The sequence below is a fragment of the Bactrocera dorsalis genome, chromosome 2 (genome assembly GCF_023373825.1).
Source record: "Bactrocera dorsalis isolate Fly_Bdor chromosome 2, ASM2337382v1, whole genome shotgun sequence".
Classification (NCBI taxonomy): domain Eukaryota; kingdom Metazoa; phylum Arthropoda; class Insecta; order Diptera; family Tephritidae; genus Bactrocera; species Bactrocera dorsalis.
The window spans coordinates 44,736,775-44,753,520 of record NC_064304.1 but is presented as its reverse complement, the minus strand read 5'-3'; the positions used below and the strand labels follow the sequence as shown (position 1 = coordinate 44,753,520).

General features: G+C 42.0%; 2 protein-coding genes across 2 annotated transcripts; one reads left to right on the top strand and one right to left on the bottom strand.

Annotated features, from left to right (window-relative positions):
• Positions 1–1,129: 1,129 nt before the first annotated feature.
• On the bottom strand, positions 1,130–2,420 carry LOC105222923 (uncharacterized). The gene is made up of 2 exons (XM_011200490.4): positions 1,797–2,420; positions 1,130–1,739 (listed from the first exon to the last, which is right to left on the bottom strand). Exons 1-2 carry the CDS (start codon positions 2,276–2,278, stop codon positions 1,322–1,324), a joined length of 900 nt encoding a protein of 299 aa, XP_011198792.2. The 5' UTR covers positions 2,279–2,420; the 3' UTR covers positions 1,130–1,321.
• An 11,582-nt stretch (positions 2,421–14,002) lies between these two features.
• LOC105222925 (uncharacterized) lies at positions 14,003–16,172 on the top strand. The gene is made up of 5 exons (XM_011200492.4): positions 14,003–14,185; positions 14,345–14,518; positions 14,705–15,076; positions 15,179–15,447; positions 15,519–16,172. The coding sequence occupies exons 1-5, from the start codon at positions 14,152–14,154 to the stop codon at positions 15,786–15,788; spliced, it is 1,119 nt and encodes a 372-aa protein (XP_011198794.1). The 5' UTR covers positions 14,003–14,151; the 3' UTR covers positions 15,789–16,172.
• Positions 16,173–16,746: the final 574 nt, after the last annotated feature.

Sequence of the window (16,746 nt, the reverse complement as noted above, 5' to 3'; positions counted from 1 at the left end):
ATGAGAATGTGTGATGTGTTTTCATTTTTCAATTTAGTCGATCTCAAACAATTTTCCAATGATCCATTTGCTTTATCATATCGTGGCATAGGCAATATTGCAATTGTATGGGATCAAAACGTCTATTTTCGAATGACTTCAAATTTTGTAAAACCTTTGGTGTGCTTACACGATTAGCATCACAGAACTCGAGATTTCTCATGGTTTCATTCTCCAACCAACCATAATTTTGATTTGTATATCGGGGTACACAAAATTCGTTTCTAGGAAAGTAATTCTCGATTTTTTCCAATTCATTCTGATAGTACCTAACTTCAGGAGTATCGATGTTTTCCAAATGTTCATATTTAGAATAGAATTTCTCAGTCAAGGGTAAATTTTTATAGTTCGGCTTGAAAGTATGATAATCATCATTGCTCACAATCCCCTGACATCGAAAATTTGGTTTACATTTCGGATTTTTTTGCAATCCAGAAGACAGAATTAATTTATTTGGAGGATAATTTACAGCGAATTTGTCTACCTAAAACTCAAAGGGTGCAACAAAGTATTCTACTACTATATTCAACTTATTGAACTGACCTTGGATTGAGATTCTAATTCTACACATGAACAAGGGTCTTCTGTTCTAGGGCATTTTCTGATACCTCCTAACATACGACAGCACACGCTCATTGGATCACAACGTTCTGGTTCATTAAACCACCTCGGCAGAGGGCTAGAAATGCATTTAATAGCTTCGGCCAATTTCTCTTCGCGTGACATTTCCTTTTTTGTACAAAGCGGACATGGTGATTGTTTCTTCCCCTTCTCATCTAGCTTAATACAAATTCCACACGGTTTTGGCTTTCCACTTTTGTCATCATTCTGATATTTGTATTGAATATTAATATTGTGGTTACAAAATGTGTGCAGTGTTGGTGGTTTTAGATTAGTCCTTTCGCAAGGTGGTATCGGCGGTTTATCATTCACAATATCACGACATTCTTCAGCTATCTTTTTGGCAAACAAGTTAAACTGTGTATCAGTAGCATCTGAATCGTGGCACTTCATACTTCTAATTTTTTTTACTATATTTTAACAATTCAGATTTGAACATACTTTTTAAAAACTAAAACTTTTCGATGACTAGATTTTCAATACGTACCTTTTTATTTAATTAAGCTTAGTGTACTATTTAAACATTGAAAGCACAATCTTTATTTTGAGGATTTTTTTTTTTAATAGTGCTACATTATGATGGTAAATTTCTAAATTACAAATAAAAAATTATCTAGACCGATTGTTAAAAAAATTAATTATATCTGTCTTAATATAATAATTATTTTGTCCAAATGCTCAAGCCTTTTATTGGTTTCTCTTTAAATCCTTGCACTAAAACATCTGCTTCCCACCAAGTTGGCAAGAGCTGATCATGTTTTTTGCAACCATAATCGCTTTTTCTATTTTCACTATCATTTATATTAAGAGACATCACACCTTCAAATACTTCAATCTCCTTACAACAATTTAAGGACTCGTTTTCATTCGATATAGGGAATGGTGTGTGCTGTAAGTGAAAATGAATATCCTTACAACTTGGAGGCAACTGATAGATGTCTTTTGGTAGTAACTCTGTTTTTGAACAAGTGTCCCTTAAAATTCCTTCTTCACATAATAATTCCAGTTCAAGATACAAGTTAGTTGGGCAAAGATTATGTGAGAAAATGCCATACAGATCTTCGCTAGTTAAAAGTGAGCTGTAAAAATATTTGCTTATTTTATATTTGTTTATCAAATGTATGAATTTTACTTACATTAATGTTTGATTTAGACGAGCATGTGGAATGCGGTGTTGATGATGGGAATGCAACCGCGATATTGAATCGATTGGTATGTGAATTGTGTATGCTTCCTTTGCTGTAAACGTTGTTGGACCAAATAGAAATCTCAGGCTACGTACATTATTCTTGTCAAATGACTTTCTAATCAGCTCACGCATTGCACTTATTGCCTCTTTAGTTCTAAGAGCCTGCTCCCGTTGTCGTTCTAATTGATAGAAGTGAAGGCCGCTTGAATATTGTCCAGATTGCGTACAAGTTTCCATTTTGCCATTGGCAGTACCTTCTACTTCATCTGTCCATAATCCGACATAGTATTTGTAAGTGTTGTAAACAAATGGGATTTGGTTTCTTTGGAATAGCAGAAACTCTAGGATTGAGTTTACTACGTCAGCTGCTGAACCTGCGGTTAAAACATCTACTTCAATATTCAAATTCAATTGTTTTGTTGGCGGCATTTTCGCATTTAAAACCGAAAAAAGTTAATCAGTAATTACAATGGCAACAAAGAAAATCGTACAAGTGAGACAGTGCTGCCAGTCCTAATCGCGAAAATGATAAAAAAAAGAAAACCAAAACTTTCTCTTAGTTTGATATTACCAGACAGCTAATACAATTTATTTTGCAAAACTAATGGTTTCAATACGGCTAGCAATATGAATTCCTGAAAAACTTTCAATTTTAGTATTTATGATTTCAAACAATATTTGTATTATGGATTTTTTCTGAAAGTATTCACAACTAAATGAAATTAAAAGTCCTAGTTCAATATAAATTGGATCCAAGAACACGAATTTTGAAACATAAATTTAGCAAGGAACAGCACTATTATGGAATAAGCTTAACAAAACAATTGTCCAAAAGGTGGAGTTCAAGAAGTTCAATTATTATTTCAGGAGTCCTCCAAAACGGAGTATAGGAAACGTTTAAATTATAGAGTTTCGATTTGCAGATTTGAGTATCATTAACATCATTGTCACGCTGGCATTCATTTAAAAAAAAATATATTTTTCGATTGTCAGTAGTCAACATAAAAATTTGTTTCAATATCAACAACTACAAACTACGTACTTTTAGAATTGAATAGCTCTAAAAATATTGGTCAGCAGGAGAACTGAAGGTCAATCATCAGCACCGGCTCCCCCCCGGGTGGAGGATGGGCGGCGCAGGTATGTGGACGCTGTCAAAAGCATCCGCATGGCTGTACTGCCTCACCCGGCGGTGTCGTTGGAGTCGGAGCAACTCACGGTGCTCCAAAACCTCCTCCTAGAAGAGGTAGCTGGCGGAGCTGAATACGCGGCATCCTTCCTCGGGGTTGAATTCAGAGGGGGAATGCTACAGGTGGACTGCAACGACCAGGAGTCCGCCGACTGGCTGCGGGAATTTACCCCAAAGCTAAGTGGCTGGACCGGTCCAGTCCTCTGTGCAAAAAGGGCGGAGGACCTGCCAGTTATGCACAGGATGACGGTGTTCCTCCCCCGAAGCGATGACAAGCCGTACCAGTTTGCCCTAAACTTAATAAAGAACCAAAACCGGGGCCTTAGCATCGCGGCCTGGCGAATTGTCAGTAGCCAGCTGGAGGACAAAGGAGAGCTACGAGGTTGGAGACTGTACCTGTACATAGACGACGTGTCGTACAGGTACATACGTGCAGCAAGCTTCCGCCTATTTTATAGGTTCAGCATGGTGGTCATGAGGCCGCATAAACCAGTGACTACAGGAAGAGAGGAGGACGGGAAGACTGCCACCCAGCCGAGTGGTAGCGCGTCAACACGAGCAGAAAACGATGGTGAGCAAGGCGATGGAGAAGATGCAGGTGGACGCCGTGGCAAAGCAACCGGGCGTGAGCAGGGTTGAGCAGACTACGAAGGTCGCTACCGCTGACGTCCTGGATGCCCACGAAACCGAGCTACCTTCCACCCAGGAGCTCCTCGAGGGACTAGAGGACCCAGTGGACAGCAGCGCGAACGACCTCGAGTCACTACCTTAATGGCCGTCGACGTGGAGGTTGCCCAAGTGAACCTGCATCACGCGGCGGAGGCCTCAGCAGTGATTACGAGCAGGTTCACAGCGGATAAATTGGGCGTTCTGTTGATCCAAGAACCATGGGTCTACAAAGGAGAGGTCAAAGGCCTCAAGACGGAACAAAACAAGGTAATTTGGGACATCTCCAGCGAGAGGCCTTGATCGTTCATAGTGTTCAGGAATAATTTCAATTTCTTCTGCATTTCAGAGTTCCTGACGCAGGACTTGGTAGCAGTACAGGCCAGAGACTGGGAGGGCAAAAGCTTCGTCCTGGCATCAGCCTACTTCCCAGGGGAGACAGCAGCAGCACCCCCTGAGGGAGTGATTAGGCTCGTGGAGTACTGCAGGAGGTACAGGCTGCCCCTCATCATAGGATGTGACGCGAATGCTCACCACGTGGAATGGGGGAGCACGGATTGTAACGCAAGGGGTGAGTCTTTACTAGAGTATGTATTAGGTAGTAGTTTAGCAATTGAGAACGTAGGTTGTGAACCCACCTTTATAACTATAAGCAGGAGGGGGGTGCTGGACATCACCTTCAGCAGCGAGCATGCTAATGGTTGGGTCTCAGGGTGAAGGGTTTCAACGGAGCCCTCCCTATCAGACCACAGAATAATAAGGTTCGCACTGAAGGTAGAGGTCAGGCAACTCCCCCCGAGACGCAACCCCCGCAGAACAAACTGGGGTGTTTTCAGGGAAAAACTAAAGGACGGTTTACAAAGGCAGAACCAGATTGACGATAGCGTCACGGGCCTGGGGATAGAGAGCAGGGTTTTGGCACTAAACGAGTCAATCACCAAAGCCAACAATGAGAGTTGTCCCCAAATAGCGCCCACAGACAGACGTAACTGTCCCTGGTGGACAAGAAACAAGGCGAAGCGTACAGGGGTCTGGGAGGAGTACAGGTGCTACCTAACTCTATACAATAAAGAGATTAGGTCAGCAAAACAAAACAGTTTCAGGAGCTTCTGTGAAAAAGTCTCCTCCACACCAGAAGCGGCGCGGCTACACAAAGCTCTGGCCAGTGGAAAGACAAGCACGGAACTGGCCATTAAGAGGAGCGACGGGACGTTTACGGCCAACGCCGAGGGAAGGGCGTCAGAGCTCCTGCGTGCTCACTTCCCGGAGACTATCCCGGTGGACCAAAGTCCACCTGTGAGCGAACATAGGCCAACCCGCTTGGATTGGGCAACCGCCAAACAGCTAGTTACTGCGGACTCGATCAAGTGGGCTATGGCCACGTTCGAAAAATTCAAGTCTCCGGGGGTGGATGGCATCTTCCCGGCGTTTTTGCAACAGGGCGAGCAGCTGTTGCTACCTCACCTTGTTCGGCTGCTAAGGGAGAGCCTTGCACTGGCGTACATCCCGGACCCATGGAGGACGGCAGAGGTGATCTTCATACCGAAAGCAGGTAGGAGGGACTACTCCTTGGCCAAATCCCACAGGCCGATCAGTCTAACCTCCTTCCTGCTGAAGACGATGGAAAAGATCATTGACAACAATATTAGGTCGACGGTGCTGAAAACTGCACCCCTGCATGCTACTCAGCATGCATACAGAGCGGGAAGATCAACCAGTACGGCTCTGTACCAGTTGACCTCAGAGATCGAGAGTTCAATGGAAGAAGGGGAGGTGATTATATGCGCCTTTCTAGATATCGAAGGTGCCTTTGACAACACGTCTCACAGGAGTGTAGCCAGGGCACTGGAGAGAAGGAAGGTTGCTACACCGGTGCGCAGATGGATAGACGCTGTGCTGCGCACCAGAATAGCTGAGACCAAAGTTGGCGATACAACAATTCATCTAGGGGTGACAAGAGGGTGCCCACAGGGAGGTGTGCTATCACCACTACTGTGGAGCCTTGTCGTGGATGAGCTGCTAGAATTGCTAACTGACAACGGGATCCGCTGCCAAGGGTACGCGGACGATATTGTGATATTAGCAAGAGGTAAATTTGAGGATACTCTCTGTGACCTAGTACAACGCGGTCTGAATCTGGCAAAGGGGTGGTGCAGGGGAGTTGAATTAAACATCAACCCCTCGAAGACAACCATCGTCCCATTTACAAGGCGCAGGTCCCTACCCGGCCTGAGGAACCTCACACTTGGGGGCAGAGAGATTGAAATGACTAACAAGGTTAAATACCTAGGTCTCACTCTGGATTCTACCCTACGATGGAAGCAGCACGTGAACCAAACGGTAGCCAAGGCAACAAAGGCACTGATGGTATGCAAACGGCTGGCGGGTAGATCCTGGGGATGTAAGCCAAAAATCATTAGGTGGTTATACACCATGATTGTCCGACCGATTATTACATACGGGGCGGTGTCCTGGGCCTCCGTGGCGGCACAGGCTTCGGTGGGAACCCAACTGGCCAAACTACAGCGGCTGGCATGCTTGTGCATGACGGGAGCCATGCGGACCTGCCCTACGGCGGCTCTGGAGGTCCTGCTGGAGCTCACACCGCTCCATATAATAATAGGTCAAGTAGCCAAGAACTCACTTCTGCAGATAACAGCGGAGGGTGGTGGCAAAGGCAAGATAATTTCGTCCCAGAGGATGGAGAGAATAAGTGGTGATATTCCTATTGCCCTCCTCCCAAGGGACGGCATCAGCAAAACGACCCACTTAACAAGGAAGTTTAAGGTTACCCTTGGTAGTAAGAGTGAGTGGAACGACACCACTCTTGAGCAAATGCTAAGGGATAGCACACTGAGGTGGTACACCGATGGCTCGAAGACATCGGAAGGAATAGGTGCGGGTATCGCGGGTCCGCGTACCAAGCTCGCCATTCCGATGGGAAACTTTCCGAGCATTTTCCAAGCCGAAGTTCTGGCCATAACCCGGTGTATTGAGATAAACCTTCACCGAAACTATCGCAACGAGCGAATAGCTATAATCAGTGATAGTCAGGCGGCACTAAAAGCGATTTCCTCTTACGAAATCAAATCGCTGCTAGTGCAAGAGTGTAGAAACAGGCTTGACAACCTAGCCGAAAAGAACCAGGTACACCTTATCTGGGTGCCTGGTCACAGGGGAATAGCCGGCAAAGAACTGGCTGACGAGCTTGCCCGCTCCGCAGCCTCCACTGCTATGGTGGGGCCAGAACCATTCACTGGAGTGGGTCCCCATACGGTGAAGGAACTGCTCCGCAAAGAGGAAAGAGCGTGCAGGGAGGCACACTGGCAGCGAGCGCACGGGATGCGTCATGCCAAACTGTTAGTGGGGGGGTATAACCAAAAGAGGTTCGAGACTATAATCAACCTCCCAAGAAACAAACTCAGGCTCCTGGTCGCATTCTACACCGGCCACTGCAAGCTAAGAAGGCATTTATCAAACATGGGCCTCTCAACTTGCGCAAACTGCCGGTTCTGCGACAGTGAGCCTGAAACCCCGGAGCACCTGCTATTCGACTGCAACGCAGTCTGTAGGCGCAGGTCAAAGGCCCTCGGATCCATGTTTCCGGATAGGGATCACACTGCCTCGCTAGCACCCAGTAGGATATTGGACTTCATCAATATGCTGGGGCTAAGCGAGTCTTTGTGAGCTAGTGTGTGCCCTCACCTAGACCCGTGGTCGCAGTGCATGCCTCAATCAACAATCTATCTATCTATCTATTGGTCCAATATTTTAATTGTAATTTGTCACGAATTATGGTGAAATAATAGGGGGATTCTCTTGCTCTTGTAAGATTGAAAAAATCCGAAATATACAAGAAATATACAAGGGCACCCATAATCTAATTTTATATGAACTGCTGATTCGGTCAATTTATTGGAAATAATTATTGTGCATGGCTATTGTGAATTGGCGCACCTTCTGCATTCATTCTTAAGAAAAAAACTGTAACAAATACTTATAAAATCTATTTAAATTTACCTTCCTCAAGAATGTAACGTTAAATTATGTATTTAAATAAAATGTCAGCTAGCATAGGATTGCAATTATTTTTTTTCGTGTCATTGCACGAAAATAAACATGGATTTTGATCTTATATATTGTTACAAAAGTAGTATTAAGTTGTATTTGTATTACTATATGCATCCCTGATTATGAACAATAGCTGTAGGTATATGGAATAGCATTTGTCTTGTTGTAGACATCTGGCGCCACACTGTCTGCTCGTCTAGTTAAACAATTGCTGAGTCTGGCGCCGCGACTGTCTGCTTGCGTCTGGCGCCGTATAGCCGTAAGTTCTGGTAATTTCCAGACGCGATATTCTAGAAGGACACGTCGGCATCAGCGAGAAGTGCGTGGCTATAGCCGTATGTTCTGGTAATTTCCAGACGCGATATTCTAGAAGGACACGTCGGCATCAGCGAGAAGTGCGTGGCTATATAAGCCGTGGCAGCGCCAACGTAATCAATCAGTGCTAAGAGTAAACTGCTATAGTGTAGACGAGTTGTGAAATAAAGAGTTGTTGAATTAAATTAAACAGTGTTGATTTTATTTGTCAATCCAGAGATACGAACCTAACAAAGTAAAGTAGCAAGAGTAAATTCGTAACAATTGGTGTCAGAAGTGGGATTGTCAAATAATCCAAATTCAAGATGGTTAAATTCGGAGAATTGAGAATTCAGCAATTAAAAAAGGAACTGGAGGAGCGTAATTTGCCGATAAGCGGGCAAAAGGCGGATCTGCAGGCACGATTACGTGAAGCAATGGAAGCGGATGGAATTAATGTGGACGAGTTCGAATTTGTTGGGCCAGAAACTTCTACAAAGGTAGAAGAGAAAGTAGAAGAACAACGAACATCATCAAGTGTAGACATGAACACGTTGTTAGTGGCTATTAAGCAAATGGCAGAAAATGCAGTGCAAACAGAAAATCGTCTGGCACAGCAAATGGCAGAAAATGCAGTGCAAACAGAAAATCGTCTGGCACAGCAAATAGCTGAAAATACATCGCAGTTAAAGTCTTGCCTTACACAACAAATGACTGAAAATAATACGCAGTTAGAAAAGCGTTTGGTACAACAGATTACAGAAAATAATACACAAGTGCAAGAGAAATTTTCAAAATTTGAAGACGAATTAAGCACAATAAAAAATGACGAAGAAAATTTAAGATCAGAATTTCTTCAACTGAGTAATCGTATGCGAGAACTGCAACTGCATGGCCCTGCACCATCAACAAATAATCCAAGATTGAAGGCACCCACATTCGATGGAAGTATTCCATTTCAAATTTTCAAACTTCAGTTTGAAAAGACAGCAATGGCCAATAACTGGAATGCAGCGGACAAAGTGGCGTCCTTGTTTGTATCATTGAAAGGGCCTGCGGCAGAAATCCTTCAGACTATTCCAGACTGTGAACGGGACAACTATGAGGCATTGATGAGTGCGATAGAAAGACGATATGGTAGTGAGCACCGGAAACAAATATACCAGATCGAACTGCAAAATAGGGGTCAGAAAATGAACGAGTCATTGCAAGAGTTCGCAACTGAAATAGAACGACTGGCTCATTTGGCAAATGCAGATGCACCTGTGGATTACATTGAGAGGGTAAAAATTCAATGTTTCATAAATGGAATTCGTGATGTGGACACCAAACGCGCCACATATGCATTGCCAAAAAGAACGTTTGCTGAAACGGTTTCGCACGCCCTCACACAGGAAACAGCTTCCCTACTAAGTAAACCAACACACAAGGTACAAAGGGTTGAAATGGAACAACCGGCGCTGATGGAAGAAATATTGAAGACTCTGAAGACAATTGCTGCACCGCGAGTAAATACAACAGGCAGATGTTTCAACTGTGGAAAAGCGGGTCACTTTGCCCGAAATTGCAAAATAAAAGTAAACCCATCAAAACGGAAACAACCAACAGATAACGAGGACGGAGCATCCACATCTCACAAGTCGTTAAACTAAAACGGAACAGTTCAAAGGGGCGTGAGCTGGTTCCCACAACTATTTGCCCCGCCATCTCGATATCACAAATAGGTCGCCATGACAACAATCTTACTATCAACGGCATCGTAAATGGACGACTGTCAACGCTTACTTTGGATACTGGCGCCACACATTCAATTATCCGACCGGATGTGGTAAGAGGAACGGTTGAACCATTAGTCGGTTGCAAGCTTCGAACGGCCACCGGGGAGGAAGCAGCTGTCGCGGGAAAAGTGTTTTGCAAAGTGATGATTGGTACCCTGGAAGTTAATCACACCTTCATCGTAGCAGAAATCACGGATGAAATTATAATGGGAGTAGATTTCATGATTGATCACGGGGTTACTTTGGATTTAAACAAGCAAATGCTGTTTTGCCAGAACATGGAGATGCCTATAAACACCGGATATGTGACCAACGTTGAAAGTAAGAGGGTGATTGTTGATGATAATCAGAGTATTCCACCAAAATCTGAGGCGATTGTATGGGCCAAAGTGAATGGAGGAGGTGGGACTGAAGAGTTGTGGATTGTGGAACCAACAAAAATAGATACACCCATATTGGTAGGAAGAACGCTTGTGAAAACTAGTGAAGACGCCACCATTCCGGTCAGAGTAGTGAATGAATTCAACACGCCTATAAGTCTGAAGAAAGGAGCCGTAATTGGACAGTGCCAGAATATAAGTGCAATAGCACGATGCGAACGGTCACAACAGAAACCTACTATTGAGCCACAGCAGATAAGTCCTACACTCCTAAATAATTTGCTGAACGAACTGCATGGAAATGAAAAATTAAAAGCAGAAAAACTATTAGAAAAATACGCATCCATATTTGCAAACGAAGGAAACACAGGAAGAACCGGCATTGTCAAGCATCGCATAAATACTGGAGACGCTAAACCAATCCGACAAGCTCCGCGTAGGGTTCCACTAGCAAAACGTGAGGATGCTAACAAAATTATTGAAGACATGCACAAAAACGGTGTAATCGAACCTTCAATAAGTCCATGGAGCTCACCTATCGTCTTAGTTAAAAAGAAAGATGGTAGCACCCGTTTCTGCGTAGATTATAGGAAGTTGAATGATGTCACAAAGAAAGACAGTTATCCTCTACCAAGAATCGACGATACATTAGACACCTTGTCTGGAGCGAAATGGTTTTCTACATTAGATCTACAAAGTGGATATTGGCAAGTCGAGATCGATGAATGTGACCGTGAAAAGACCGCTTTCAGTATGGGCGACGGGTTATGGGAATTCTCTGTGATGCCATTTGGGTTATGTAATGCGCCTGCAACGTTCGAGCGACTGATGGAACATGTGTTAAAAGGACTCAACTGGAAGACATGTTTGGTGTATCTTGATGACATTATCATCATGGGAAAAAGTTTTGATGATCATCTGAAAAATCTAGAGGAAGTCTTTCAGCGAATAGCATCAGCCGGATTACGCTTGAATCCCAAAAAGTGTTCATTATGGAAGAAGCAGGTCACATATCTCGGACATAAAGTGTCAACTGAGGGAATTCACACCGAGGAAGGAAAAATAAAAGCAGTGAAAGATTGGCCTCGACCCACCAACATTCATGAACTCCGCAGCTTCCTCGGCTTATGCACGTATTACCGCCGTTTCGTACCTGGATTTGCGAACGTGGCTAGAAGTTCACATGATTTAACAAAGAAGAATCGCCCGTTTGTATGGCAGTTGGAACAAGAAAAAGCGTTTGACCAGCTTAAGGAACTACTTTGTACGGCGCCGATGTTGGCTTATCCAATACCTGGAAAGAAATTCATCCTGGATACAGATGCGAGCGCTTATGGAATTGGAGGTGTCCTGTCTCAGCTCATCGACGGACAAGAAAGAGTAATTGGGTATTACAGCAGAGTGCTCGGGAAACCAGAGAAAAACTACTGTGTGACGCGAAAAGAACTACTAGCTGTGGTGGAATGTGTAAAACATTTCCACAAGTATTTGTATGGACAACGATTCTTGCTGAGGACTGATCATGCAGCATTAAAATGGTTATTACAGTTTAAGAATCCGGAAGGCCAAATTGCACGATGGATCGAAAGATTACAGAATTACGACTTCGAAACGGAACATCGAAAGGGGATTCACCACAAAAATGCGGATGCATTATCACGTCGCCCTTGTCCACTGGAATGTAAACATTGCTCCAAATCAGAAGGAAAAGAAGGTATAATCGACGTGCGATTACTGAATATAGAACCTGAAGATGATTGGACTCCTCACCGCATCAGAATCAATCAGCTGGAGGACCCTGATCTTACAAAGCTGATAATAGCCAAAGAAAATGGGGTACGACCACCAAAGGAACAAATAAGTAGCGAGAGTCCAACGGCAAAAGCATATTGGGCCCAATGGAACAGCATAAACCTCGTTAATGGATACCTTCATCGTACCTGGGAAAGTGAAGATGGCAAACAGTCTCGTCTGTTGATCATAGTACCGAAGTCCATGATCCCGAAAGTGTTGAAAGAATATCACAATGGACCTAGTGGAGGGCACCTTGGAATTACAAAAACTATAGAGAAGATTAAACAGCGGTTCTACTGGATCGGTTGTCGAGATTCCATAGCAGAATGGATAAGTAATTGCGTAGAGTGCATGGCAGCTAAAGGTCCTAAAGCCAAAAGTCGCGGTAGGCTACAACAGTACAACGTGGGATCACCATTTGAACGAGTCGCAATGGATGTTGCAGGTCCGTTCCCAACCAGTACGGCCGGTAACAAATATCTACTGGTTGTCATGGACTATTTCAGTAAATGGCCAGAAGTATATGCCTTACCAAACCAAGAAGCGAAGACAGTAGCCGAAGCGTTTGTAGAAAATTGGATAACAAGGTTCGGAGTGCCCGTCGAATTACACTCAGATCAAGGCAGGAATTTCGAATCTTCCATTTTTCAAGAAGTCTGTACATTATTGGGCATCCACAAGACACGGACAACAGCGTTACATCCACAATCAGATGGAATGGTGGAGAGATTCAACCGAACGCTCGAAGAACATCTGCGGAAAATCGTTAATAAAGATCAACGGAATTGGGACAAGTGCATCCAGATGTTCCTGCTGGCGTATCGTTCAGCGAAGCACGAGACAACTGGTTACACGCCAGCAAAGATTATTTTCGGATCTGATCTGCGACTCCCTGCTGATCTTAAGTTTGGAACGAATCCTACAGCTGTAAGAAATGATGGAGATTATTGTTCTGCCTTAAAGGAAGAAATGAATGAATTGCATCTAATGGTAAGACAGCATACCCATCTGATGAGCAATAAGATGAAAGACCGGTTCGATCAAGCGGCAAATTCAAAAGGTTTTGAAGAAGGTGATCTGGTCCTGTTGTACAATCCACTTCGAAAGAAAGGCTTGTCCCCGAAAATGCTGACAGCCTGGGAAGGACCCTATATGGTGATGAAACGACTTAATGACGTGGTATACCGCATACAAAGAAATGGGAAAGCACGATGTAAAATGAAAGTAGTACATTTGGAGAGGCTCGCCCCATTTGGTTCAAGAGGATTTGTGCCTAATCGGGACGATTAGGCTTTAGTGGAGGGCAGTGTTACAAAAGTAGTATTAAGTTGTATTTGTATTACTATATGCATCCCTGATTATGAACAATAGCTGTAGGTATATGGAATAGCATTTGTCTTGTTGTAGACATCTGGCGCCACACTGTCTGCTCGTCTAGTTAAACAATTGCTGAGTCTGGCGCCGCGACTGTCTGCTTGCGTCTGGCGCCGTATAGCCGTAAGTTCTGGTAATTTCCAGACGCGATATTCTAGAAGGACACGTCGGCATCAGCGAGAAGTGCGTGGCTATAGCCGTATGTTCTGGTAATTTCCAGACGCGATATTCTAGAAGGACACGTCGGCATCAGCGAGAAGTGCGTGGCTATATAAGCCGTGGCAGCGCCAACGTAATCAATCAGTGCTAAGAGTAAACTGCTATAGTGTAGACGAGTTGTGAAATAAAGAGTTGTTGAATTAAATTAAACAGTGTTGATTTTATTTGTCAATCCAGAGATACGAACCTAACAAAGTAAAGTAGCAAGAGTAAATTCGTAACAATATTTTACAGCCACTGCAAATAATTTTTTGGGTGTTTTTGTTGTTGTGCCGTTGCACCGAGAGGAAAATTCGGCAATTCATGCACCGTGTAAGGGTTTTGCAAGAGCAAGAGAATCCCCCTAATATATAACAACTCTGTCATTCACCAATTACTTAATGTCATTTTCGGCTTTTAGTGTGGCAACGCACTTCATCACTTGTTCGCTTCTTTCGTGCTGTTGATTTCAAAACTTTTATTCCTCGATTTGCATAATTTGGCATTAACTAACAGGTCATATTCATTGCATTCTTATATATTAAAATATTGCTAATAATGGAAAACAAACCGTCGGTGCTGATATTGGGAGGTAAGTAAATACTATATATATTAATTTAACAGATTTCGGTTAGTTTTTCGCTTGCGTTAGTTTTGGTAGAGAACTCAATTACTGATCAAAAACCACTGATAGTTGCCTTTTGTTTTATATTGATAACTTGTATCGTTACGACCTTCTGCCTACATATAGGGTGCGGATTTATCGGCCGTAACATGGTTACTTATTTGATAGAAAATGATTTGACTGAGGAAATCCGTGTAGTGGATAAAACACCTCCACAAATGGCCTGGCTGAACGACCGACATAATCAAGCTTTTGATAACAAAAAAGTGGAATTTTGCAGCGCTAATCTCATAAATGCCGGTTAGTATACACTACATATATTTACTTATTGCTGTGAGTCATACATATGTACGTATGAAAAAACCCACACAATTTGTATTCTCGCCGCGCTAAACTTAGTATAAGAGCATCTATATGGACTTTCAATAAGTTTGTATATTTGTTTCCTATAAGCTTCCAACTTTACTATATGTTAATCCCATACAGCGTCTTGTAAGAATGCCTTCGCCCCACATCCCATAACAGGGCGTACTTGGGATCTAGTTTTCAACTGTGCAGCAGAGACACGTCCAAATCAAACAGAAGCTGTCTATAAGGAAGGAATACTTAAATTAAGTATGAATTGTGCCAACGAAGCGGCAAACATAAAAGCGAAGAGATTTATCGAGCTAAGTTCCGGTTGCGTTAACAGTTCGGAGAAGGTGCCACAAAAAGAGGAATGTAAGCATGAGCCGTGGACTTCTCTGGCTAAACAAAAACTGAAGGTCGAGCGTGAGCTTGAAATGCTAAGCGATGTGTTGGATTATACGGTTGTGAGACTGCCAATCGTCTATGGGTTAGGAGATAAGCGCTACTTGAGTGAGTACACTTTATATTTTTCGATAACAGTCTCACACACATACGCCCATATTCGTCAAAATAATTTTTTATCATACATTGGTGTTTATGTATTTGCTTTAGTGCCTCGCGTTATTGTGGCTGCAATATACAAGTATTTGAACGAGTGTATGAAGTTGCTATGGAATGAGTCTATGCGACTTAATACTGTGCATGTTGATGATGTTTGTGCGGCGATGTGGTTTCTAGCTCTTAACCCAGCCGCTGCAAGCGAAATATACAACATCGTCGATGACGCTGATTCAACTCAGGGAACCATAAGTGACATATTATCGGATGTATTTTCAATAAATGTTGATTACTTTGGCGTGGTCATGTCGAATTTGACAAAGGTACGTAAATTTTCTCATTTATCATAATGTTTTCTACTTATAAGAAACTATTTTTTTTTAACTATCTTTAGTTAAGCCTCTCAGATACAGTTAGTGATGTAAATGATAAACACATGACGCCATGGGCGGAGATATGTCAAAAGAATGAAATCAACAATACACCGTTAACGCCATATTTAGACGAAGAGCAATTGTATCACAAACACTTATATTTAGATAATACAAAATTAAAGACTGCAGGATATGAGTTGAAGGTGCCTAAGTTAACGCGTGATCATGTAATAGAGATCATTGAAGATTATATAAAACAAAAACTTTTTCCAAAATCTCTAATGGTTTAAAATTCACAACCACTAATTTGGTACTAATTTGGGAATATGTGAATTAAATCAATTAAAATTATATAATATAAACTCAAGTTACTGGATGTTAATAAGAGTTATTCAAAGCTGATATTAATGTAACAATTAAAGACATTATAAGACCTAAGTTCTTTTTGTACACATTTAATGTACTACGCCGATATGATCTAAAGTGTACTTATAGTATTACTGTAAAGTAAGATTTTTAAATAGAAGACTAAAACGAATTTTAATGTTTTACGTATCTATGTATTCGTATCTACTCACATAATTATTTTATCAAAAAATTTTATATAAATAATATTTAATAATAAGCAATAATGCTTTGTCATATTTTGTGCCAAGATAAAATAAAAATGAAAACTTAATAAAAACTCGAAAAGTGTAATGGAAACAAAACAAACAAGTAACGGGAAAGTAGACTTAAATAAAACATAAATATACTCATATGTATATAGTTAACTAATTCATTTTGGTTCAGGTAACTATTTGAACTTCTAAATTCTTCAAACAGGAATAAACGTTAATTTCGAAGCTATAATACCCTTCATAGTTGCAAAAATGGTATATATATATTTATATTGATTTTGATCGACTAGTTTTTATGGCAGCTAAATTCTATAGTAATCCTATCCGAACAATTTTTAAAGAAATTTTACCGTTGTGTTGCTGTTGTTGTAGTGGCAGAATTCTGCCGAGTTGACAGTCCTTGGCCGGATAAAAATCCGGGTCCGTTCCGGTTACGTAGACCCAAATGTGGGAACGAACCGTTGTCTTGAGCAACACTTCGAACCAAAATTTGAAATTTTCCTTTTTCAAACAAATATATACGAAATATAAATATTTCATATTTATAATTTTATATAGTTAGCATAAAATGACGATTTCATTTCATTATAAAGGTATAAAAAGAGAAAGAACCGTATTAGAAAAAAAA

Excerpts from the sequence above, each read along its gene's own strand:
- LOC105222923 (XM_011200490.4), bottom strand. The coding sequence starts at position 2,278 with ATGCCGCCAACAAAACAATTGAATTTGAATATTGAAGTAGATGTTTTA. Across the intron at positions 1,740-1,796 it reads CGTCTAAATCAAACATTAAT|CTCACTTTTAACTAGCGAAG; the intron begins GTAAGTAAAATT and ends ATATTTTTACAG.
- LOC105222925 (XM_011200492.4), top strand. The coding sequence starts at position 14,152 with ATGGAAAACAAACCGTCGGTGCTGATATTGGGAG. Across the intron at positions 14,186-14,344 it reads GTCGGTGCTGATATTGGGAG|GGTGCGGATTTATCGGCCGT; the intron begins GTAAGTAAATAC and ends GCCTACATATAG. Across the intron at positions 15,448-15,518 it reads TCATGTCGAATTTGACAAAG|TTAAGCCTCTCAGATACAGT; the intron begins GTACGTAAATTT and ends AACTATCTTTAG.